Genomic DNA, 24,078 nt, shown 5'->3' on the forward strand with positions numbered 1-24,078 from the left:
TTCGGAAATACCCTCTTGCCGCCCTAGTCTTCAGTCCATTCAGCCCATTCAGCCCATTCACCTGAATGCCCTGAACACCACTATACTACACCTGAATATCCGGCACGCCCCTTCACTGCTGACGCGTCCTTCCCCTCCCATACTGAACTTTTCTCACAGGCATGTTGTTTTGATCACAACAGGCTGCTTCTCGGAACGCATGCGGCAGGAATGTGGAAATACCCCAGAGAAAATATCTTCATGTAACAACATAACAACTACCATCATATCTTCTGTCTTCCAAGAGACTTAACAATTTTACAAGGCCTTTATTATCTGCCAGATCATTTAGGCAAAAGACTATATTTCATATAAAATACTAAGTACAGAGAGGCGAATGAGAAAGGGGATAGGTTAGGATGGGTACTATAGGTCCCGAACACTGTTAATATTATAAAGATCTCGCCGAGCTTAGAAGGAAACCCCCATTTGAGTCCTTCCTTAATCAGCCAATCAGCCGACTGATACGCTGACTTGCTAGACTGGTAACGGATCCCGGATATACGTTTTACCGAAATATTGATCAGCTGATAATCTACCTAGGCCAAGGCTGGTCCACCTGGATGTTTATCCCCAATCCCTCTCTTCCTCTCGACAACTTGATATGGCCAATAACATTCCCACCGATTACAAGAAACTATTTTTATATGCCGAATGCGTTAGAGATAGGAAGAGGAGAGGCAGAAGTAGGCTGAAGAGCGAGAGAAACAGGGAATAAAGAGACGAAAGTAGGCTGAGAAGCGAGAACAAATTACCAAGGACAAAGAGAGGCAGGAAAGGGAGCGGAACCGACGAACAACATTTAGAGAACTAATAAGCTTCTGCCACAGCTTACTCTCTCGGCGTTGAAACACCATCTCGCTCGACTACAGGGAACATACCTCTTCCCACCGGGAAGTACTGTCCCACGCGATTAGCACTGTGGACCGATCGTTCAGCTCGACAGCAGAAGATATACAACTCTGTGTGGAACTACCTACAACCAACCAAGGATGTCCGAGCAAGATTGTTCACACCCTTGATTGCGCTTAAGGAGGATGCTAGACGATTCGATCTCCGGCAAATTAGCAGTGCACAAGGCCTCAAGAACTACGAGCGAATCGCCGTGGAAGATCATATCCGTGATATAATTGCAGAGCTATGCAAAATCGATGCTGCTCGAGATGAGTTCGGACTTGGAGATGGAGTCTGGTTCGACAATCACACCAACTCCTTTAACTCACGCGGCGGTAGCGAAGCAATTGCAAACCAGCCATCGGGCATACATCACCCTCGACCTGATAAGTTCTGCGTTCACCGAGTCGACGGAAAACTAGCACCCTCACTACGGTTGAATATAACCCGCCCCACAAGCTTTCTATCGAGGCCCTTCGCGTAGGGCTTAGGGAAATAGATTTGTGGAAATGCATGGTCAGATCAAATAAAATCACTACAGATCACGACGAGAAATTGAAATATAATGCAGAGCGGCTTGTATGCTCTGCCATCGTGCAGGAATATCACGTGATGATCCAGGAGGGACTTGAGTATTCTCATGTCACGAATGGGGTCGCCCGTGTCCTTCTCCGCGTTCCATACGACAATCCTGGCACACTGTACTACTTTCTCTGTGATCCCAACAACGAACAAGGTCTCCAAGAGCCGAAGAAATCTATTGCTAGGGTTCTATATCTATACTTAATGGCGTTCCATTCCCCTATTCGTGACGAGGAATAGAGAAATGCTACACAATCGCGGCTTCCTTTATGGACAACTAGCTTTGATCACGCTCGTTCTCAGATCCCTAAGGAAGTCTTACAGCAAATCGCTCCGCACTCCGATAGTACCAACTCGGAGTATGTGAGTCTAGAAACGAGTTCGGACTACCAACCATCATCGCCTCCAATAAAGTCCCCAGCAGTAAGTAGCCAAATACCCACGAGATCTCAAGCTAACTGTGCACCCGAAGATATCCGACCCTGGACGCAATCGCTAGACTCGTCAGACTCTGACTCGAACCAAACGACTGGGCGCAAACGGGGCTTCAGCCAAGTTACACCGTCCCCTTCTGTGTAAAGAGTGGCTCGTCAACACGAGGCTAGAAAAGACTAAGGCAGCCATTCTAAAAGTCATGACGCCCAATTTTGTACCCAGAGATGTCTATTCGGGCTGCAGACCGGAGAAATCTTAGACGACCGCTGTCCGAACGTGGAGCTCCATCGTCGGGGTCAAGATGTCATCAAACATACTATCACCTATATTGATCGATGCACGCCCCTTGGAAACTGCGGGGCATATGGCGCGCCATTTAAACTCATTTGTGCTTTGTATGGCTATGTTGTCGTTGGGAAAGGGACTTCGTCGGTTCTCTGGAGAAAAGAAGTCTCCCGTGAAGCGCAGGTATATCAAATTCTACAGAAGGCTCAAGCATCCGCTGTGCCTGTTTTCCTCGGCACAATAGACTTGAAAAAAATTATTTTCTCCATGGGGCTGGAGATATTCGTCATATGCTCGTCATGGGCTGGGTGGGGGGGGGCAATGGCACAGCAACGATGGAGCCGACTCCGGGACTTCTCAGCCATATTCACAAATCGAATAAGGAAATCGAATATTTGGGAATAGTCCACCAAGACCTTCTTCGGCGTGATAATGTCCTTTTGAATGAAGAGCTCGGGCGGTGGTTAATTATCAACTTTCACCGCTTTACTTTGAAATATCGGCTAGCTCCAGAGCGATCACAAGGAAAGAGACCTTTGTTGCGAACAGAGTCTGGTGATGCAAAGCGTTTACACATTATATGAGAGAAGCGGTCTTTTTCTTGTATACTAATGGCGATAACATATTGGATTAAAATGCAGCGTTTCTGCCACTACACCTGCGTTCCGAAGTAAACCCCCTCTAAACCAAGATATACGCACGAGCCTTCTCAATAATGTGCTCGGCGCTGCGCTCTGTGACCAAGGAAATTTTGGCCCAACGTCAATCCGGAGAATAATCAAGAGAGGGATAAGGACGGATCAAACATTCGCAAGCTGGCTGGAACTAATTTATTAGTTTACTGTATGGTGGTAAAGAAAATGGTGGTACCATCTATAACAGGCAACGGCCCGTGAGGGTTTATACCAGTGATTGCAGATTCTCACGCAAACATAGGGGGTATAAAGACCAAAGCCGCTTGTAGAAGACAGATAGGCCATATGACTAGGAGTGAGAGCAAGGGAAAACGATCATGATACCCGAGAAAAGCATTAAGGCAAATCACAATGTAAAGCAAAAGGTGAGTATAGCCAAAAGCCAAACCCCTGCGTCAGATCGAGTATGGGGTGGGTCAGGAGCCTCTAGCGACGGGACGGTCCATTGTGCGAGGGTTAACTGCCGATTGTAGACCCGGGAAGGATATAATCCCTCATGTGGTCTATGCAGGTTGCTTAATGATTTCATAGCACTGTTCCTTCGGTTGGAAGTCCAGAGTAATATATTACCTGGAACGGACTATGCTTGTGCTTCTATAACTGCGGTCGCCAGAAATTCCCCCACGCTATCTACTATTGCATATTCTGGTCGCTATATAGTAATTGTCGCTCTATTAGAGCCTTCATAGTCTATATCTAAGGCAACCACCGCGTTGACACTCCGATCAGTGTTTAAAGTCTATTCATCCGCCAGGTGGGATATACACCTACTCTTTTGTGAATAGCATACCTCCACTTACACCGGGGTAAAGCGCCTGGCGATGTCCGAATGATGCATCCGGTTATCGTCTAGAATAAGTCTGTTTACCATCATCTGTATCTTCGGGTATTAAGATCCGGGAGGTGGTAAAATGCTCGCTTGGCGGAATTGGCTTGTGATCCACCGTTCTTCTGGAATTACCTCGATTGTCTTGACATTTCATCGACTATTCTTGCACAAAACGTATCATGGACAGGATTCGGCATTCGGATTGTCAGGTAGTCGCGGCAGGGATCGTAATCATATCTATATTGATTGCACTTAAGCACACCCGCTATTCAATATCGAGAAGGATTGTAATACTCACCACTTTGTCTTCCACGTAATTTCGAAGCGATTCGTCAGCAGAAAGAACATGCAAGACCTGTGTATGGTCGTCTGGTTTGAGTGGACCCTTCCACTAAAATCTTGGCTGGTGACTCGCGCGATGGAGACGAAAATGATTTACCACGCTTTGGACACTTCTCGACAAGGGTTTCTCCGCCGTAGGTCGTGATGTGAGAGGGGGATCGAGGAAACTTCCCGGTGGAGTGATACCAGCTACCATGGAGTATGAACTAAAAAGGTCAGAATGGAATAATGGGGGGATTTTGTTTATACCGCAAGGAGAGGGTGGGAGCTAAATAATCACGTGATATAAACAAGCTAATCACGCTAACTAGATCAAATGATTGGCCATTAGGCGTGCAGTCAGTGGCTGGGTGGGCGCCGCCTGGGATTTCCTATGACAAATGTATAGATACTCACAAAACGGTTCAGGTCTGTATGATAAGTTGATACAAAAAAAAAAGTACATTCGGCGGAGTAAACGTGTTCAGTTGCTTTGAATACTAAAAAGGCACATCATTGAAGAAAAATGTCGTATTAGAAGTCGCCTAGCCCGCTCCGTTTCCCACCCTCCTCTTTTACTAAAGAATGTCTCATTATTGATACAAATTCCAAAATGCCGAGTGCTGTGTCGGTGGCGTCGCTTTGTCATGTGACTTTGTGCCCAACCTTGAGCACATCGATATTTATACACCCCACCTAAGACTTACCCCTCTTAACTACACCATAAAGAAGAATCGAGTTTTGCCCTTGAGTGGTAAGCTATTTCGAACCATATCCAAGTGACCGTTAACTAATTCCAAAGTCAAGCATTTCAAGACAACCTATAGCCGTATTCGATGGAGGCGCCTAAGTTACCCCGCCCGGCCAAGGAAATCCATGAAGAGATTGAAGCATTAATACCACAAATCACGACAATTTATGAGGATGAGAATGGCAACAAAGAGTACGGTGGGGATGCGCTGCTAGCGTTGATCACTTCTATGAGAGTCGCACTGGGAATTGATGAAGTAGGAATGGACGTTATTTGTATCTATGGTAATTTACTAACCCTTATTAGACCTGGGAAGGACATTTGAGATATTGGTCGAAAACGACGAAGATTATCAATCCTCGGAAGCAAGGATATCTTATCCCTTTACTGGGCGGAATTCAGCTGAACCCTGGGGGTTTGTTGGAGCGTGGATCATTCATACAAGTTTATAATGAACCGATTCTAGGTGCTGGCGCAACTTCTTTGTTTATTGTGCCTCGCTGATATATCGTGGCAGGATACATCAAGGATATTTATTCTCCAACACTGTTATTATATTAGAGTTTGTTATCTTCTTTACTTGACTTGAACGCTCCTGTTAGGATAATAAGAAGGTTTCTGGTACAATGACCCCAAGGCTACAGGTGATCTCGGCGAAGATGAACGCTCAGGTTGCTTCCAGCATTGATTAAAGCCCCCAAGGATTGGTACCGAATTCTGATCACAGCGAAAAGATGGTGCCACAGGGTCGTCCGACTCAAGATCACTTCCAGGTTGCTGTGGGAAAGAGAGCTCATTCGTCGCTAAATTAAACAGCTGGTCCCAGTCTATCTGTAGACCTGGCAAGCTGAGGTCACCCAAAGGAGGATCACTCCCAGCAAGCCGTGAGGGAGAGAGCTCGTCCGTGGCTAAATCGTTCGATGGAAGATCACTTCCCGGTTGCTGTGGGGGAGAGAGCTCGCCCGTGGCCAAATCGTTCAATTGAATATCACTTCCAGGCTGTGGGGGAGAGAGCTCGCCCGTGACCAAATTGTTCAATTGAATATCACTTCCAGGCTGTGGGAAAGAGAGCTCGTTCGTCGCTAAATTATACAGCTGGTCCCAGTCTACCGTTAGACCCGGCAAGCTGAGGTCACCCAGAGGGGGATCACTCCCAGCAAGCTGCGAGGGAGAGAGCTCGCCCGTGGCTAAATCGTTCGATGGAAGATCACTTCCCGGTTGCTGTGGGGGAGAGAGCTCGCCCGTGGCCAAATCGTTCAATTGAATATCACTTCCCGGTTGCTGTGGGAAAGAGAGCTCGTTCGTCGCTAAATTATACAGCTGGTCCCAGTCTACCGTTAGACCCGGCAAGCTGAGGTCACCCAGAGGAGGATCACTCCCAGCAAGCTGCGAGGGAGAGTGCTCGTCCGTGGCCAAATCATTTAACAGAAGAACACTGCCGGGTTGACTTGGCATTTCATTTAGGCTTTGCGAGGAAGCTTCTAGACGAGGTCTTTTGTGAAATCTGTTGACGGTATATAACTCGGTTGGTACAGAATTCGGCAATAAGCTAATCGGGGTGGCCGAATTGGTGAGAAATGCTTCATAATCACCTAAGTATGTCAATGATAGTAGCATTATAAGGCTCACAAAGTTTCAGCGTACCGTCTTCAGTGCTTGGTATTATCATGTTCGTAGTTCCTGGGCGCGCTGTTTGAGACTGTTCACCAATGGTAGGCATAAACGACAAGTCAAATTTCTCTATGCAAAAGATCAGCTTAGCTTGTGAGAGTTAGCTAAATATCCTTCACCTACTCAAACCTCTCTTCCGTTTCGATGCTTTTCCTGGTATAGCACTTCTAGGTCTTATCCTAGCCTCGCTGTACCGCGTATACAACTGCTTGGATATAAAGCCTGCTAGTTCAGAAAGCCCCAAATCTTTCACATCCTTGTCAATGCCGAGTTTGCGAAGCCGACAAATGGCGGCGGGTATGCATTTCAAGTACTTTCTCCCTGTGTATCTGAGCAGTATTAGAGCGATATTTTTAATTTGAAAATTTCGACTATACTTACTCGGTCTCCGTAACCTGCAAAGGCAAAGCAATAAGGTAGCCAGGATCACCAAGGATTTGGATCCATTTATCATATGCATATCCAAGTCCAACGTAATGCTCTAGGTATTTTCTGATTGCCGGTGTTTTGGTAGGAAGCTGCGGGTATTGGGCCTTAATCTCAGCGGAAAGGTCATCCAAAGCGCCCCACTCCCATCTATTGCCTGTATGGTATTTACGAGCAATGACCAATAAAAACAAGTTGCGTAGTTCAAAACGTCGATGAATTTGGACAAGGTCACGACAATTTTCCCTTTGATATAATCTGTAGAATGCATCCGGCACACCTCCCCCAACTGGAGTAAAGTGTGGCTCACTTAGAGTAAAGAAATACTCGGGAGTGTCGATGCAATCGATCAGCAACTGACGGAGATAGGGAGGAATGATTGACTGAAGTTTTACAAAATTCGTGGACTCAAGTTCTCCGTCAGTAGGCGTGTTGGTTTCAACGGCTGAATTGGCGCCTTCCCCGTTGCCACTATCCGTTGAGGCCAACTGAGAGATAGACGCTGAGATAGAATTGATGCTGACTGATCGTTCCTCGAGATCATCATTTGTCGTTGTTTCGTTGGAGGATATGCTGGGGCTGGAAGATGGTTGAGAAGCTTCACCAGATGAAAAACCTTCTGATCCTCTGTGGGTATCGGTGCTGATAGAGCCTTCCTCAGCATCCTTATTTCTGGTTGTCTGGTCGGGAAATGCTTGAGAAGTTTCACCAGAAGAAAAACTTTCTTGTCCTCTGTGGGTATCGGTACTGATAGATCGTTCCTCGGGATCATCATTTGTCGTTGTTTCGTTGGAGGATATGCTGGGGCTGGAAGATGGTTGAGAAGCTTCACCAGATGAAAAACCTTCTGATCCTCTGTGGGTATCGGTGCTGATAGAGCCTTCCTCAGCATCCTTATTTCTGGTTGTCTGGTCGGGAAATGCTTGAGAAGTTTCACTAGAAGAAGATCTTTCTGATCCTCCTTGTGCATTGGTTTCAGTTTGCAAAAGTTTTCCTAGAAGTCGTCTGAAAAGCTCTTTTTCGTCAATTGTAAAACGCCGGAAGGAAGTCTTGCATTCTGTAGAGAAGAGCTCAACATCTTTCCCACTAATTAAACAGGCGAGCTCATAGAGCATTCCCTCGAGGTCTTTTTCTAACTGCTTTGTGGTCGCCATGGTCAAGAACAGGTAGAACACAAAGATTGAAAATTGGAAAAGAAAGATAAAACCGGTCTACGTGGCTCCAGGCCAAGCTAAGGATCAAAATACTGAGCACCAATAGATTACCTAAGAACACGGTAATTTGGCGCCGGTGGCGTATGCATATGGCCAAAAACCCAGTAGGTTCATCCCAGCCATTGAATCCATGGCTTGTAGTTGGCCCGAGCCCTAGGTCTATTTGATTGGGTAGACATTCTCCACTATATCTGCCGCGCTCTCCGCGAGAACGAGTACAGTAAGCCCAACAGACACATCTCAAGATATATTTTATTCCTCGCCTGCCCGAGGACTAATATATATCATAGGTCTAACTCCATGGCTAGACAGAGAGGAGCGTTTCTCCTATAAATTATAATGGTACACTAACACAGCAGATGTTTTCATACCATATTTGCTACCGACTTACAAACTTGTTATACCGCCTGCTGTCTTAAGTTTATTATTGATAAATACTTGTCTGGTCCAAATAGCAGGTATTGAATCATATGCTGACTGTATCACTCTTCACATGCTTTGCATAGGCACTCTCTGAATAGCTGAACTCGATTGTGGCGCTGATTAGTGCGGGTATTAAAAATGCAAGCAGGGATCTTTCTGTTATTTCAAAGATCAAATCACAGAAAGATCCCTGCTTGCAGTTTTAATACCCGCATTAATCACCGCCAGCCAGTCGACTAGTGTAGCTAGCTGCAAGCAGGGATCTTTCTGTGATTTGATCTTTGAAATAACAGAAAGATCCCTGCTTGCAACCCCATCGATTTACTTCAACAAATAGTTAATATCTAGGATTCTCCATGAGGTCAAGGAGGCTATCTGATTCTAGTGATATCCCTATCTGTTGATCCGAACCTTCTCCGTATATGCATCACCGTCAGCTTTCTACAGAACCGCCATAGATTGTATTCAAACTACCTCGCTACGAAGATACTTCCCAGCCAATTGATTATTTTCTCTTATTCAAGACGACTTCCCGTCCGCCAGAAATCCCAATAAGAGCAGAGGGCAGAAGCCAGGAAATACAGAAATAAGAATACTAGATATCAACGATCACTATTTCACGGTAGTATTCCCTCTACAAAATACATAACCCTCCTGGTACCTCCCATTTACCTGCATTAATCAGCGCCAGCCAGTCGACTAATGCAGCTAGCTGCAAACAGGGATCTTTCTGTTATTTCAAAGATCAAATCACAGAAAGATCCCTGCTCGCAGTTTTGATACCCGCATTAATCACCGCCAGCCAATCGACTAGTGTAGCTAGCTGCAAGCAGGGATCTTTCTGTGATTTGATCTTTGAAATAACAGAAAGATCCCTGCTTGCAGCTAGCTGTACTAGTTGACTGGTTGAAGTTGATTGTGGCGCTGATTAGTGCGGGTATCAAAACTGCAAGCAGGGATCTTTCTGTGATTTCAAAGATCAAATCACAGAAAGATCCCTGCTTGCAGGTGTACCCATTTAAACATAAGCCAAAGCTTCTCGCTCTGTACTTAGTATGGCTTGCTGCCGGTCGTTTTCCTAGTCAGAGTTAGCGACCCTGAATCCGGGTTGTCAGATCTAGTTAGGTCAATGTTCATCTGCGCCATAACGTTTCGCGCGAAGAAGACGCCATCCAGAGAGAAAGCTAGCAAGTCTATAACTAAGTAGACTTCGGCTTAGGCCGCCTTACAACCAAAGTAGAAAAGATGAACTATATTCTCAGAACCTGAACTGCACTATTTTTTATTTCACAGTCAGTTAATATGAGCCTCAAGAGAATAGTCACAAAACTGGAACCATTAGACCAATAAATTCTACATGAAGACCTATCACAATTTTAAAAATCATAAGCACGCCACCAAAAAGCTGTTTATTAAGTACTCCGCGCAGTGTGGAATTAAATTCTACTACAGCCGCCGTAATCCAAGAAGTGAACTAGGCCTAGTTATTCACTGTTTAAATAAATGAGATTTCTTATTTGGTGATAAAAACCTGATTAAAAAGACGGTTCAAGTGAGCAGAGTTACCTTTTATAATTAGAGCTTTCTATTTTATTACATCTATAAAGGTGAACTGTCCCAACCCTTGGAGGGTAACTTCTTTGTGAACTGCTTCTCAATATCTCTTACAAGTGCCTACAACTACCTGGATATCTCATTGAGCAAACTTCTCTTATAAACGGCACAGGTGAACCAAGCTTTGATAATAAGTCACAATAACTCGCTAACCATTCCTAGGTTTGACACGATTGACATGCTACAATATACTGTTCGCGACCTGATACGGCTCCATAGCCCAGCGCAGCTAGATGTTGACAACGACACTTCGATATCAACAAAACAATGGACAAATGATTACCCTCCTCTTGAGAAAACAACATTGAGGGTAATGCCACCAACAAGGCAGGCCCTTGCAGCATTTCTGCTTCCCCCAGAAGGGACCACGGCCCATTCAATTGGCCTTGAAACTCCAGCCTATAAGTTAAACTCGCAATCGCTTGAACAGTGCACCGAAGGGGATGTGACACATGATTTTTTTCAAAATATCAGTCCCTTAGTTGAGCTCTCTTTCGGGGACTCGTCATACTCCATTCCTCATCCGGACGCTCCCATGGATGCCTCTGTTCGTGGGGGGCCTAAACTTAAGCCACGAGCACTTTTTGGGTCGGATATTTCAGAAAGGAAAATAGTCGACTACCAAATGACGATGGCCCATCAGAAGCGATACCTTGAAGGTGCTGCTATCATAGGAGAATTCAAAAGACCCCGGGTCATTAGGAGAAGAGAGTGGATGTTTGAAAGACTCCCATCGAGTACAACAAAACGTCTTATGCAGGAGATTAGAGGGTATGCCCTATTTACTTTCTAAATTTTTTTCATGTCTAATTAACTTTAAAAAGGTATGCTTATTTGTATAACTGTCCACAAGCTTTTGTTTTCGACTCGGGGAGCCTAGTACTCTTACAGTTCCGTGCCAAGGATGCAGAGAATATTCGTGACCAAATGTGTCCTGTTGATATTTGTATCATCCCACGGGAAGAGCCTAGACACGGCGACCAGTGCACGATGGCAGAAGGCCTGCGCGCACTCGCTTTGAAGGGTTTCACTCGTCTTTGTGCAACTGGAGACTCTGCGTCCACAAATCCAGGGAATAATATACGGATACCAACTGAATTGAACCTCGCTGGGTTTGACCGTCATTACGAGTTCTGGTCTGGTCGGCCTTTATGGGTAGAGCGTCGTACCCGAGAGAGACGTTTTGAACATCCTTATGGATATTCGCGCGACCTTAGGTTTGTGAGGACTAGGGATAATGGCCGTGGTCCGGAATTCAAGGGATACTGGTCGTGGTTTGACCTTGATCGCCATCTTGTTGTTGATGATACAACAAATTGTTTCCTTTCTTGAAGAGCAGTGTCGTGCGTGCTAGGGATATATGGTTGAAGCCGCGTATTATATTATGGTACCAGGCATACAGTTAGTCATCGATATCCGCACAAATGGTTGGTTTTTCATTTTTAGTTAGTCATTTATACCATACCATTCTTTACTGGTGCCACAGGTAGGGCCATCCCAAAACAGTAGGAGGGATGCTAGATATAATTAGCAGATCATCCTTACCAGGTAAGCGATGCCATCAACTACAACTGTTGTAGTGTGTTTTTTTTCCCTTTCCCCTTGCGTCTGTTTGTTGATCACATGACGTGGAGGGTTGATAAATATCGCGTCATTTCCCAGTTTTCTCCGGAAACATCTCTCAATACTAAATACTTTTATGCAAGTCTACACTATGCCTTCCCTTGTCCAAAACCAGAACTTATCCAAGGTAGGTAAAGTGGGTGCCATATTTTCAAGAGAAAAGTTGATTTAGCTTACCTACCTTAGATAATGTACTTGGATAATCATCCAATTTATTCAACCAATGTGGAGCTTTTAGATGAACGCCGTACAGTCTATCGCTTCGCACTTGACCCGGGTTTATATCGGCACTCGATTCCCCAGACTGTCACATCAGTCATTGTCAAACAGCAAAAGAATAATTGGGAGAAAGAATTTCGGAATGAGAGAGCAGTCTACGAGAAATTGAAAGCGCTCCAAGGAAAAGTGATTCCCTTCTTTTTCGGGCAAGGTTATTATAATGGACTCCCAGCACTTATATTGTCCGATATTGATGGTGTTACTCTCTATGAACTGGCCCGCGGTAACAGCGACTTTTCTAGAGAAACTTTGAAGACTTATCTTGAGGATATCTTTCGTCGGTTTTCGGAATATGGTGCATTGTATCGAGATCAGAGATTGGACAATTTTCTACTCTGTGATCAAGGCAGCCGACGATGCAGAGTGATGGCTGTTGATCTTGAACAAGTTGATTTTCCTGATCGCCTCCACCCCTGGGAACGACTCATTAACTCGGACGGTGCAATATCGATGATGCAAGATTTCGAAGATGTGCAGTGTCCGTATCGTGAACGATCTCCTGTACGAATCTGGCGGGTTAGCGGGTGCTTTCGAGATCAATTTTGACCGAATCTGTGTCTGTATCAAGTGACTCTCGAATGTTGAAAACTACGTGAGCGTGTAATCTAATTATATCTTTTCACCCCGTTCATAGTGGCTGCTAGTAAAAAAAAAATATATATTTTACATTTGGATTTATGTTGTTCACGCGAAAGAGTGTTGTTGCTCTCCAAGCCTTCAGAGGTGTCATGATCTATCTAGCTGCTCCCCAACCCTCCAGCTTTACGACGACCTCCAAGTTGATAAGAAAAAATACAATAGACCGCGCCTGCTTTCAACGACTAATAGGAATAAGCCCCGCGGAATTTACGGCATGTTCCTTCATCAACAGCAAGCCTATTTGTGGGTTATGACTAGCCTATATTAAGTAACATAGAATGACCAGGCTTGAATGGTCTGGAATCCACTACGACTAGCAGTAGCCTAGGGTATATCACCATATATGAGGTGGGATGTATAGAGGGATTTTAGAGGCTTCTAAAGTAGGGAATTTGGGTTTTAAGCGGTCCAAACGTGGTAAAAAGTAGAGTAGGTAGATATATAAAGACAGGTATACTCCTTTATCTGAGCTTTAACATCAACATCATACTTCAATTCATCATCACCCACTCCTTCAACTTAGAACCCTCGATTTCCCATTACCCGTCAATATGTGTTATGTTGTTGTTCGCGTCTACAGATGTGGTCATTACACGGCTCAACTGAGTGGAGACCCATGTGATGTTGCAGTGAAAGCTGGCGAGATATGTGACCCTCCCAAGGGGACCACTCAATCCACAACAGGAACATTCTGCTTCGAAGGGGGCTGTGATAAGAAAGAAGGAGGTAGAAGAGAAGGACCAAGTGAGTTGGCCTTGAGATATTGCATCTCACGTTCTAACAGTCTGCAGATACAATAGTCAACGGCGGACTTAATAGGTATCTATAGTGGACTATAATGTGACCCTCTTAATGGGACCACGTAATCCACGATAGGATCATTCTGCTACAAAGAAGGTTGTGATAAGAAGGCAGGACACAAAAAAGAGAAGGATCATGTGAGTTGTCTTGAAATACTATGTCTCACGTTCTAACAGTCTACAGATGCAACAGTGGATGGTGGACTTTGGACTACAAGTGGGATCGCATGTCTCTATTGGATACTACGGGTGTTGCGTAGCTATATGGGAATATGTTATATACATAGAAAGCCATTCCATTGCTCCATTCGCTTATAAGGAAACGCCCCTATAGACCACTGGGGTATCAGTTGTAATTTATCCCATTTATTAGTATCGGAACGTCACTCGCATGTGTAATATGCTAACTAGTTACCAGTGTGCTTGGTAAACCCTAGGCTTATTTAATCTGCTGGTTGGAGCTTGAGCAATATGTGGCCGGAGAATGCAAACTGCTTGGGAGCACACATGCTTGGAAGTTTACTTGAGTTCCACATGGATTGTTGGAATGGAGAGCGCTAAAATGTTGACATGGACAGTGGTAGCCATCCTTCAAGCCAAGAACCATCTGTAGTGCCCCTACCGGTATTGTACAATATAAGTTTTATTAATAGTACTATTTCCTCCGTTGAAGAAGTTCGAATCATGAATAGTGGGGCGATTTCCCAGAAGTTATTGTGGAACACGTGATCCGGAGCCATATAACTACCCCTTCCCCCCTTCCCCCATAATTTATGTGAAGAAGTTTTTTTATATTTTTTCTTGGAAAAAGCAGGTTCTCATCCCTGGAATCAGGCAAAATGATCGAAAAGAGTCTCTCTTCCTCATTGGAATTCAAATCATATCAAGAATGGAACGGCGACCGTCCATCACAGACCCTGATATTCCGCAACAACGGCTCTTCATGGTGGATCAAAGTTGTCGTGGATTGGTCTTTGCCAGAATCGATACTACACCTTGGCTATCTCAAACGCCGGTGTTTATTCCAAACATTTGTTGAAGCGGTTGATTTCAGTCAACTACAGCTTTTGGAAGATACAGTGACAATGCTTACTTTAAGCTTCACTGGGCAGAGGGATAACTCAGTCACAATCCGTGATAGGCATCGAGCTATACCGAACTATTTCATTGGTGTTGCCCATCAAATATGCTGCAAGATCACGGAAGATCCAAGGAGGGTCATATACCCGACTTTTGACCGAGATCGTTATCATCCAATATTCGAGGCTAGTTATCTACGGGATATCAAGGCTATCGCTCCGACAATCTCTACGGTCTTCTTCAATCAACAGAAGTTTGCTTATAAAACGATCGACCGCCCTATCTATGAGCCCGGAGACACAAACCATATCTTAGACGAGATCGATGCCCTTACACAACTCCGCGGACAGCCAAATATCGCGCAAATAATTGGTACAGTTGTATCGGAGAACCCTTATAAGACCTACCCGTCAACCGATATGCCAGCAGTGATCATAGGATTTCTTCTCGAATACTATCCCGGAGGGTCACTTGAGGAAATCATCAGGGAGGCTACGGTCCAAAGCGGGCTGCTAGTGCAATGGGCTCTACAGATTGGAAGAGCTTTGGAATCGTTGCACACTAGAGGCCGAAGCCATCTTGATATAAAACCCTCAAATATTGTTTTTGATGATAGCAGGAATGCTATACTCATCGATATCAGTGGGACGGGCGGTTATATGTGGGAATGGCTCTCTCCGGAGATGCAAATGCTCATTCAACAAAACGGTGAAATAGTTCCTGCCAACACTCCATTTGAGGCACGGGTTGCTACAGACTCTTGGGCTTATGGAAGATTACTTTCAACGATTGCTGAGAAATGCGGCACTGGTAGAGATGAAAACCTACAGTTGGTTGCTAGCGGTCTGACAAAGACAGCCATCGAATCTCGCATTTCATTAAGTGACGCTCTTGCAAAGCTGGAACAACTTGTGTGTCGCGCAAAATGAGGGCTTATCTCTATAATCAACTGTTTAGTCCTTCTTTTACTTGTAAGATATAAACATAGAATACTGCAGTATGCATATCCAGATTCTTTTCGGCTACGACATTAGCTCAAATAATTTGCACACAGGATTACAGCAAATCCCACCACGAGGTGTCAAGTCAGCTGCCGTCGGATATCCGATACCGGACGCAGCCGCCAGACTCGTCTATGAAGGCCGTACAAAAAGGTTGATAACTCCATTAGAGGCCTCTATCACACGATTGTGTTATAGCCGCTATGTATGAGTTGACATATAGCTTCCTAGAATCTGAATTTCAATTGCGTGCATATTTGCTATTGGAATATGTTCGCACTTCGATACATGAGAACATACAAGCCCAATGATGACATCGAAGCAGCTAAGTGTGCGGAAAAAGCAGTTCAGAAGAAAAATGCTAAATCACGCACCCTCTCTTTTGTTTTGTCTAGGAGCGAAAGGCCAAGAACGGAAAGTGGGGTATGCCCTGAGCTGCACTCTAATCTGATCCTGAATCTTTTCATCAGCAAGGCTCTTTCGTAAATTCCTTTTCAGCCCTGGCTTTTCTCTTATATGCGATATATCCCAACTCGCCAACTCGCCAACTTGCTCTGCAATATGGGTTAGTATTCATCTAGAATTCAGAATCAAAAAGTGGAAGCGAACAGACTAATATGGCATGGCTATGTAGACAAATACCATCTCACCGGCTTCTCACTCTGTCATTGTTGTGACTTACTGCTGGTCCTATTATCCCCTAACCAAATCGGGCGACCCGGAGTCTGGGTATAGCCGGTTAACCGGACCAAGAACCTATGACTAAAGTCTAACACTATAAAGTGAACGTATCTCGTAGTGGTATTTTGCCATTAATTTGACAGAGAGCTTCCCACAGACCCAATTACTATACAGAGGTGCAGTAAACCAAACGCGCTTTATCTATGTAACTCCCATATACTAATTTTATGTTAGCCACAAACACCATGAGCGAGACAATTGAGCAGCTGTTACAAAACCAATGGATTCTCTTTCAGCACGCAAAAAAATACCGCTCGATAATCCCTACGCCTACTACGGTCTATGATGTAATGATGGATATATCAGCGAAGCTCACTCTTGAAGGTGAAATTGGACGAAAGCTTCGCAATAGCATGATTTCTCAATGCCGAAAAGCGAACCAAATCACGGACGAGGGGCTCTTGATCTATATTACTCTTATGGTCCAGCATTATGTTTGGGTCGGAAAGGATCTCCTAGGTCTCCAAGGAAGAGGCATATTACAACACATTTTACCGATGTTCAATCAGGAGGAAGAGATTTGCGGATACCAAGTTGAGATTATCTTCGACGATTTTGTGACCAGACTGTCTGAAACTTCCTCACTCGCTACAATTTCTGAAAACCTTCGAGAGTCAAGTTGATTCGAAGTGCCCCCTCAAGGACTTAGTTCGAGAGCCCAGGGCCTGGATATATTTAATTGGGTTAGGGAAATGGATGCACCTATACTTTTCTACGTTTCTTTGGTTTGCTTTGTTTCAATATTTTATTCGAGTCAAACCCGTGTATCGATAGCCAGGAATATAGGTATAGACGTAAAGAGTTTGGAGCTCTTGCTGCCCTAGGTACCTTATCATAGCTGGAACTGGAAGATAAAGATCCTACAAGTGGGAACTGGCATGACATCAGATAGAATACTCCCCCCAAACCAGTGATAATGACATGTTTTAGCTTTACAAGGGAACGTTGCCTACTTTCAAATTTCATATCACTTCTTCTGCTAGGCAAGTCACAAGACACACTTGTACAGAGGTCCAGATTCTAATCAAAAATATGCGCCTGTGTTAGAGGCTCCTAGAAACCGATACAATAAAAGTTAAAGCTAAAAGTTCCTCCGATAAAGAACGAATATTTTATCCAGGTTTGTTATAAAAATTCATGTCACTAGCTACGTAGATCATGATGATAAATTTAATTTGATCAGGGAAAATGGGTGAACATACTATATGCACGCGAATGGGTAAGAGCCAACCATGATGAGAATCAGATTTTGGGTCCATTATAAAAGGCCCACGCCCTTCCCAATGTCTACCTACACTCACACGAAATCTCACCAACATGCAAAACAATATCCTTGAGGTGTTACCTGTTGCCCTTGAGTCACTTTTTCCGGGACTTTCTATATTTACCCGGCTTCTGTCATCTTATTTACACCCCGATGTTTCCTCGTACTTCGGGTTCCTAATTCTGTTGGTTGTTTTATCTCCAATACTCGCCTTTCTACTTCCTCGCTTTCTCCACAAAGTCCAAAATGCGCTCCTTTACTTGACCATTTCCATTGAGATTCCCTACCACGATAAGCTCCACGACCAGTTCATACACTGGATGGAAAGAAATGATTCATTAAGCTGCACCCGTGGTGCTATTGCCAAATCAAAGAACGCTATCTCTTTTCCCTGGCAGAATGAAGATACGGATGCCGATGAGGATACCCCAGCCGAGCAAGATCGCTTCGAAAAGAACAGGAAAGATTTCTGGTTTTCCTTGAAGGAACAGCAAAACATCATGAGAATCCGTTGCACTCCTTCTCAAAGGAGGCTTCATTTATTTCTATACCAGGGATGTCTTTTGGGTCTTTATCGTGAGCCGCACGAGAAGCACAATAGTTGGCTCGCAAGCCCAGAAGCCTTTAAGATTTACACATTATTTTGGAGGAGAGATATGCTCTTTAAACTTTTAAAAGAAGTACAATATGCCTCCATCCAACACCACCAACATACGATTACTATCTTTCGCGGATTCAACCAAAAAAACACAATCAGTTGGAGTCCGACGGTATCAAAGCCTCCTCGTCCATTATCAACTTTGGCCTTACCTCTAAAAATCAAGGATAATATGTTGAAGGATATCGAAGATTTCCTTAGTCCACAAGCAAAAGTCTGGTATGAGACTCGTGGCATTCCATACCGCCGAGGTTATCTTCTCTATGGTCCTCCCGGAACCGGAAAATCGAGTATGTGCTTTGCAATTGCAGGACACCTTTGGCTTGATATCTACACGGTCAGCTTAAACTCTCAAAAGCTTGATGAGGATAGTTTGGTTAGCCTATTTCAAAGACTGCCAAAACGTTGTATTATGCTTCTCGAAGACGTGGATAGTGCTGGGATTAGCCAAGAGGGCGGTTGGCGAAGGAAGAATCCTGAAACTGCTAGCCGAGTGGGAGACTCACACGAACTTGATCGTGCTGATATCTCTCTATCAGCCCTTTTAAACTGTCTTGATGGTGTCGCGGCACAGGAGGGCCGTATTTTGATCATGACTACCAATCATCTCGAAAAGCTTGATCCAGCCTTGATTCGACCTGGTCGGGTAGATAAGAGATATCACTTTGGCTTCGTGGATATTGAAAGCGCAAAGGAGCTATTTCGTATCTTTTTTGACAATGGCTCTTCGTTTATCGGTTGGAATGGCGTAGAAAGGGACCCAAAAAATGAGGCGATATGGGAGAATAGCATATCAGAGCTCTCTGAGAAATTCGCAGATATTGTTTCCTCCAGTGACCTAACTGCAGTGGAGATTAATAACTATCTGATGGATTTTAGAGATAAGCCTGAGCTGGCTGTTTCGCATGCCCATGACTGGCTGAGACGCAGAGGGGAAATTGTTATGTCTGCCGCGGTTGCGGAGTGAACAGAATGTAAACTATATTCTTAGTCGCTGAACAATTTTGTACCTGAATATTAAAATAGTAGCCATTATGCCATAGGCCCCTGACCTATGAATCTCCGTCTATTCAAGTAAAAAGCACTAGTATGTTCAAACTAGAAGTCTGCCAGGATTTCCTCAAAACTTTGGGCGAAGACAACAGCTGCCATCAGCTCATTCAATGTAGGTAAAGGAACCTGTATATACGCGCGCCAATTACTCTTTTAATAGAGCCCACCTCTTAGGGGCGCTTAACGAAGCAGACTTTCGACGAAATGAAAATGGTCCCTTAATTCGCTAAAGAAATATGCCAATATGATATGATTTTTGACAATATGGATGGATGACTGCCGGTTCTGTTACTTGTTTAGTTAGTAGGTCCGGTGCAAAAGAATGCTAGGTTTTTATCATATTGAATGGCCGCTCCATAATTGTCAATATAACGGAACCCCAGAAAGCTATAAAGTATCCCTTTAGCCACCGAAATCAATTGGCGTTCTACCTTCTCTTTTTCCTAAGCCATGCTGGTAATTCCCATCATAGCACCCATGACTGAACAGTTACTACAGCTCATAAGACAATTCTGTACGCCATTTCTGACCTCACGCGTAGCAAATATGCCGCTAACTATTTAGTTCGTGAAATGAGAAATCCTAAGTTCTTGATTGAACACGGCGATGTCACTACTTACATCGTCTCTATGGCGCCATGTGTGCTTGATGGGCCCATTACTACCCATCTGCTGTCTGATATTCTATTGAAGAAGATAGGATATGCTCCTTCGAAATTCGTCGAGAATTTAATAGAGCCGAGTGTTACTGATACGGGCTTAGAATGTATGGTCGTGCTATACAGTCTTTTGATGATGGACATGTTGCCCCCTAGTAACATGCGCATGTCAATTAACCGTATGCTTTATTGGAATAACGGGGAGGACCTTAAGCGTCATCTTGTGGACAATTTGGATACGGAGAACAGCGCATGGCTAGAGACTCAACTAGGAAGAATTTAGCTACCGCATCTCGAGCTCATCAAGTGCCCAAGGGATGGTTGTTTTTTTATATGTATCAGGTTAGTTTTATAGTTAAATGTTGATTCTCTAATGGGCCCCGATAGAATTTTCGTACGAAGCTGCAGTAGTGTGGTACCGTAACCACTGAGTGGCTAGGACAGAATAAATTAAGATTGTAGCTAAACATTAATTCTCTGATGGGCGGAGAGAGAATGAACACCCAATAGTGTGTTATTCGAAATCTAAGTTAGTCTCAGGCGTGATCATATAAGTCTTTAAATTCTCATGATTATACATAAAATATTTCAATTCGCCTTGTCTCTACCATGGGTCCCATACAGCTAGCTGCAGCTTCTTTCCTTTTTAGTTGGTTTATTCTTGCTCTATGTGTGCTCTACTATTACCTATGGCTCCACAACACTCAGGTATACAAATTCGCGCGCCTTATTGAGATATAAACTAATGTACTTCTACAGAAGGAACATCTGGCTTAAAAATTCCAAACGCAGGGAACACATCCAATACTATGTAGGTTCGATAGGTCCTATGTCTTTTCTGGAGGGTTTAAACCAAGCTAAGCTGAGCTTTATAGACGTGGGGCATACAATACAACATGTACCGACGGGGGTCCCGCCTACATTGCTAAAGTGGTTCTAAGAAGTCAGCCTTGGTTGATAATCAAAGTTGAGACCCGCGACATTGGAATTACGTTATATATATCCTGTGTCCTAGATCCATATTGGAATAAAATTTAACGCTGTCCTTGATCTTTTGGTATTCTCTACCAACAATGAAAATCATTCCGCAGAAACTCCATGAAAAGAAGGTTGGCGTTGAACATTATGAAGGTATGAGTTAGATAATAGCACCGAGTAGCCTTCTCCAAATAGCACTCTATCGGAGTAAAGTCAAACTCCCAGTTTAGACTCTAGCGATACAGACGAAGATGTCGATACTTCTCATCGGTGTTTCCAGTTATGTATCTCATATCCCCCTGAATCGAGCCACCAGGCTGAAGTTTGTTCACACATTAAACAGCTCTGAAACGGAAGCACTTATAGGAGCTTCACAGGCACCTTTGGAAAAATTCGTGCAAATGTTGACCGTTTTGGCTTTAGCAAAGGACCGGTAATCGGGCGTGCTTCTTCCCAAGCTTGTTTCGCCACATCTGACGTCCTTAGATCTCAATGAAATGACTAGTTGCAGTTGTAGACATTAGTGCCATCCATGAGAATCTCCGTCTAATGGTGGCCGGATATAGAGTCTAAAAGTATATTTCTTGCCTAAGGTACCACCAATTAACTTGGAGCCAAGGGGTCAGGAAGAGGGCTTTCCTATAGAACACGCTAATTTACTCTGTACTATTTATTCGACAGTTATTTAAAATGCACAGACTAGTTCTGCGATGGCCCCAATTTACAGCGGCTGGCCTGTTAAAGACTATAAAGCTAGCTGCTTCCCTAATTTATTCTTCTACTCATATCAGAAACTCTTCGCCATGAATGACTCTCCAGATGCCGAATTTGAACTCATACCAATGAGCTCAACTGACAAGCTCAGAGAGTACTATCGAAATGCACTCAAAAGGATTAGCCTTGATGAACTCCGCTACATTTATAGAACGTTGTTTGACTTGCCCAGCGCACGAAATAAGAAAGGTATAGAGGCTCTACAATAGATATAACATCCACTAAGCTTCAAAGCAGTGATAATCACGTCTATTCTTTTTGCCCTACCCACGCAGCTTATGACCCTTTTACATTTGGAAACATCTCCTAAAACCTCGGAGGGAATAAGAAAAACACTGAGCGCAATCACACCGCTCATGAAACTCGAAAAAGAATACGTGAATCAGGAAATGGGTAAGTCTTTGTTTCTTATTCTCTACAATCAGAACTAATCTATGTAGGTGACAATATGGCTGTTAAAATTACGAGAGCTGGTAACGGCTATGCATTTGAACAATGTAAGATGCGCGAGTGTCGACCTTTGCGGTGGGCAGATATAAGTAGTCAAGATCGGTGTCCTAGCGTGGCTCGGGTGATCCCAGCCTCGCAGGCTGCAGGAGTGTCAAACCTTACGATGGAAATCGATCAGTTTTCGGACTAGATTCATTTTGTTCTTTTCCCGGAGTTCTAGATAGCCAATACAGAGCACAATGCCCTTGCTTCCCCCTAGATCAAATAAAGTTGTGTTTTTATTTTTTTAGATATAAGCATAGGGTTTCAGATAATGCCATTTCTAATAAATCTCTTATGCATACTGTGAATTGTCAATGCCTTCGATCGCTAGCTGGAATCGATTTATCTACTCTTAGGCCAAGCGAGATAAGAAAGCTGTGCCGATATAGATCTTGTAACACAAGAGCCGCTGGTAAAGAAAGTAAGCCTTCAGTAGCAGATACGTGCCGCTACCCTCAATCGCTTTCTAGTAGTAGTCTAAGCCTTCTCCCATTTTTCATTCCTCTTCACGCAAAACTGCTTCATCATCGGAGACTTCTTCCCAATGTTGTGTCGAATCCACCCGCAATTATAGTAATAATTTGAGGGCTGATTTAGCGTGGGAGCGGAGAAAACGAAACAAAGAGGGATAGGCTGTCCACGTTAGAACGATGATTTGATAAATGCCAGCACACTAACCATGCGCCACATAATAAAATTGTGGATCATTATATAAGGAACGAAATGGTGCCTTATAAGAACCATCGTTGTCCCTTTATCTATCCAGATTTACTCTTATGCATCTGTTAGCCTTGACCCCGTTACCAGAATGTCGTGTCTTCCACAAATTCAAATACCTTCGTGGCTTCCTAGTTGGTCTAAGGAGTTAATCAGAATTATTCTTAGGGATGATGACTTATGGGACAACCAGGAGGTACCTTCGGAGATGCAACTAAATGTTCATCCAAGTCACCCCCAAAATACTACGTCTATTCCAGCAACCCCTTGTCGAGTGGATGCGACGTTGCGTTCTCATGGCCAGACATGTGACGGCGATTCCCTAGTAGGTTCGTGTATTTACATCTATATTAAGACATGTATTGGCCCGTCTAACTCGTGATTAACTATGATAGACGATCAAACTGTCGAACTCCCCGTTCCTACGAGTCTTGGATTTTTCCATTATATGGGGCATATTGTTCACCCGAATAATAGGAGTACTACGATCCACAATGGTGATATTTTCTTCTAAGGAAAAGAGATACTCTGGACTGTCGCAGGATATTCACAGCGGAGCTGCCAGTACGTTTTGCTCACTAGACCCTCTGAGGACCTTGTTCCTTATTTGAGTAATCATTTCTTATCTAGCCAGAAATCCTTAAATATTATTCGATTGACCTCGTTCAAGAATTTCAGACAATATTGAGGGTCAACGTACAACTACAATATAGTTGGAAGTCTATACTTGCTGTTCCTAGTGGACGACGTTCATGAATCAAATGGCATTGTTCGCTGCGGCTCGTGGATTCCTAGGGAACCGAACTCTGTACACATAAAGATTTGAATTCTTTGGCTTACTGCCATAAAGAAGGCTTTTCTGTTTGAACCATTCTTTCTGTACTTTTTGCTGTGGACCAGTAGCATCATTGTTATCACTTTTCGTTTTGAGCATAATCTATTATCATTTCGAATAAGATGATCAACCTCTTATTCGAAGGATAGTAACAATGCGTAGCTATAACTTGAATATTTGCTGCCTACTCTGATCGTTTCCTTTGTGCGAGAGCGAAAAATCACGGAGTGACATACCCAAAGAAAACTAAATTTGAATGAGAAAGGTCAATCGGCCAGTATTGATGTTAGTCTGCTGTCCGAGCCCT

General features: G+C 43.9%; 8 protein-coding genes across 8 annotated transcripts; 6 read left to right on the forward strand and 2 right to left on the reverse strand.

Moving 5' to 3' along the window:
- Nucleotides 1-1,442: 1,442 nt before the first annotated feature.
- N7447_004358 (uncharacterized protein) lies at nucleotides 1,443-1,755 on the forward strand (the record flags this gene model as incomplete). Its single annotated transcript, XM_057228633.1, has 2 exons — nucleotides 1,443-1,449; nucleotides 1,475-1,755. The coding sequence occupies 2 exons, from the start codon at nucleotides 1,443-1,445 to the stop codon at nucleotides 1,753-1,755; spliced, it is 288 nt and encodes a 95-aa protein (XP_057087974.1).
- A 3,161-nt stretch (nucleotides 1,756-4,916) lies between these two features.
- N7447_004359 (uncharacterized protein) lies at nucleotides 4,917-5,335 on the forward strand (the record flags this gene model as incomplete). Its single annotated transcript, XM_057228634.1, has 2 exons — nucleotides 4,917-5,087; nucleotides 5,138-5,335. The coding sequence occupies 2 exons, from the start codon at nucleotides 4,917-4,919 to the stop codon at nucleotides 5,333-5,335; spliced, it is 369 nt and encodes a 122-aa protein (XP_057087975.1).
- Nucleotides 5,336-5,407: 72 nt separating this feature from the next.
- On the reverse strand, nucleotides 5,408-6,286 carry N7447_004360 (uncharacterized protein; the record flags this gene model as incomplete). The annotated part of the gene is made up of 1 exon (XM_057228635.1): nucleotides 5,408-6,286. The coding sequence occupies one exon, from the start codon at nucleotides 6,284-6,286 to the stop codon at nucleotides 5,408-5,410; it is 879 nt and encodes a 292-aa protein (XP_057087976.1).
- Nucleotides 6,287-6,879: 593 nt separating this feature from the next.
- N7447_004361 (uncharacterized protein) lies at nucleotides 6,880-8,082 on the reverse strand (the record flags this gene model as incomplete). Its single annotated transcript, XM_057228636.1, has 1 exon — nucleotides 6,880-8,082. The coding sequence occupies one exon, from the start codon at nucleotides 8,080-8,082 to the stop codon at nucleotides 6,880-6,882; it is 1,203 nt and encodes a 400-aa protein (XP_057087977.1).
- A 2,728-nt stretch (nucleotides 8,083-10,810) lies between these two features.
- Nucleotides 10,811-11,511, forward strand: N7447_004362 (uncharacterized protein; the record flags this gene model as incomplete). Its single annotated transcript, XM_057228637.1, has 2 exons — nucleotides 10,811-10,950; nucleotides 11,004-11,511. The coding sequence occupies 2 exons, from the start codon at nucleotides 10,811-10,813 to the stop codon at nucleotides 11,509-11,511; spliced, it is 648 nt and encodes a 215-aa protein (XP_057087978.1).
- A 2,848-nt stretch (nucleotides 11,512-14,359) lies between these two features.
- On the forward strand, nucleotides 14,360-15,529 carry N7447_004363 (uncharacterized protein; the record flags this gene model as incomplete). The annotated part of the gene is made up of 1 exon (XM_057228638.1): nucleotides 14,360-15,529. One exon carries the CDS (start codon nucleotides 14,360-14,362, stop codon nucleotides 15,527-15,529), a length of 1,170 nt encoding a protein of 389 aa, XP_057087979.1.
- A 2,907-nt stretch (nucleotides 15,530-18,436) lies between these two features.
- Nucleotides 18,437-19,231, forward strand: N7447_004364 (ATPase AAA-type core; the record flags this gene model as incomplete). The annotated part of the gene is made up of 1 exon (XM_057228639.1): nucleotides 18,437-19,231. The coding sequence occupies one exon, from the start codon at nucleotides 18,437-18,439 to the stop codon at nucleotides 19,229-19,231; it is 795 nt and encodes a 264-aa protein (XP_057087980.1).
- Nucleotides 19,232-22,116: 2,885 nt separating this feature from the next.
- N7447_004365 (uncharacterized protein) lies at nucleotides 22,117-22,367 on the forward strand (the record flags this gene model as incomplete). Its single annotated transcript, XM_057228640.1, has 2 exons — nucleotides 22,117-22,120; nucleotides 22,168-22,367. 2 exons carry the CDS (start codon nucleotides 22,117-22,119, stop codon nucleotides 22,365-22,367), a joined length of 204 nt encoding a protein of 67 aa, XP_057087981.1.
- Nucleotides 22,368-24,078: the final 1,711 nt, after the last annotated feature.

Source organism: Penicillium robsamsonii (assembly GCF_028829455.1).
Source record: "Penicillium robsamsonii strain IBT 29466 chromosome Unknown utg000002l_segment0_segment0, whole genome shotgun sequence".
Lineage (NCBI taxonomy): Eukaryota > Fungi > Ascomycota > Eurotiomycetes > Eurotiales > Aspergillaceae > Penicillium > Penicillium robsamsonii.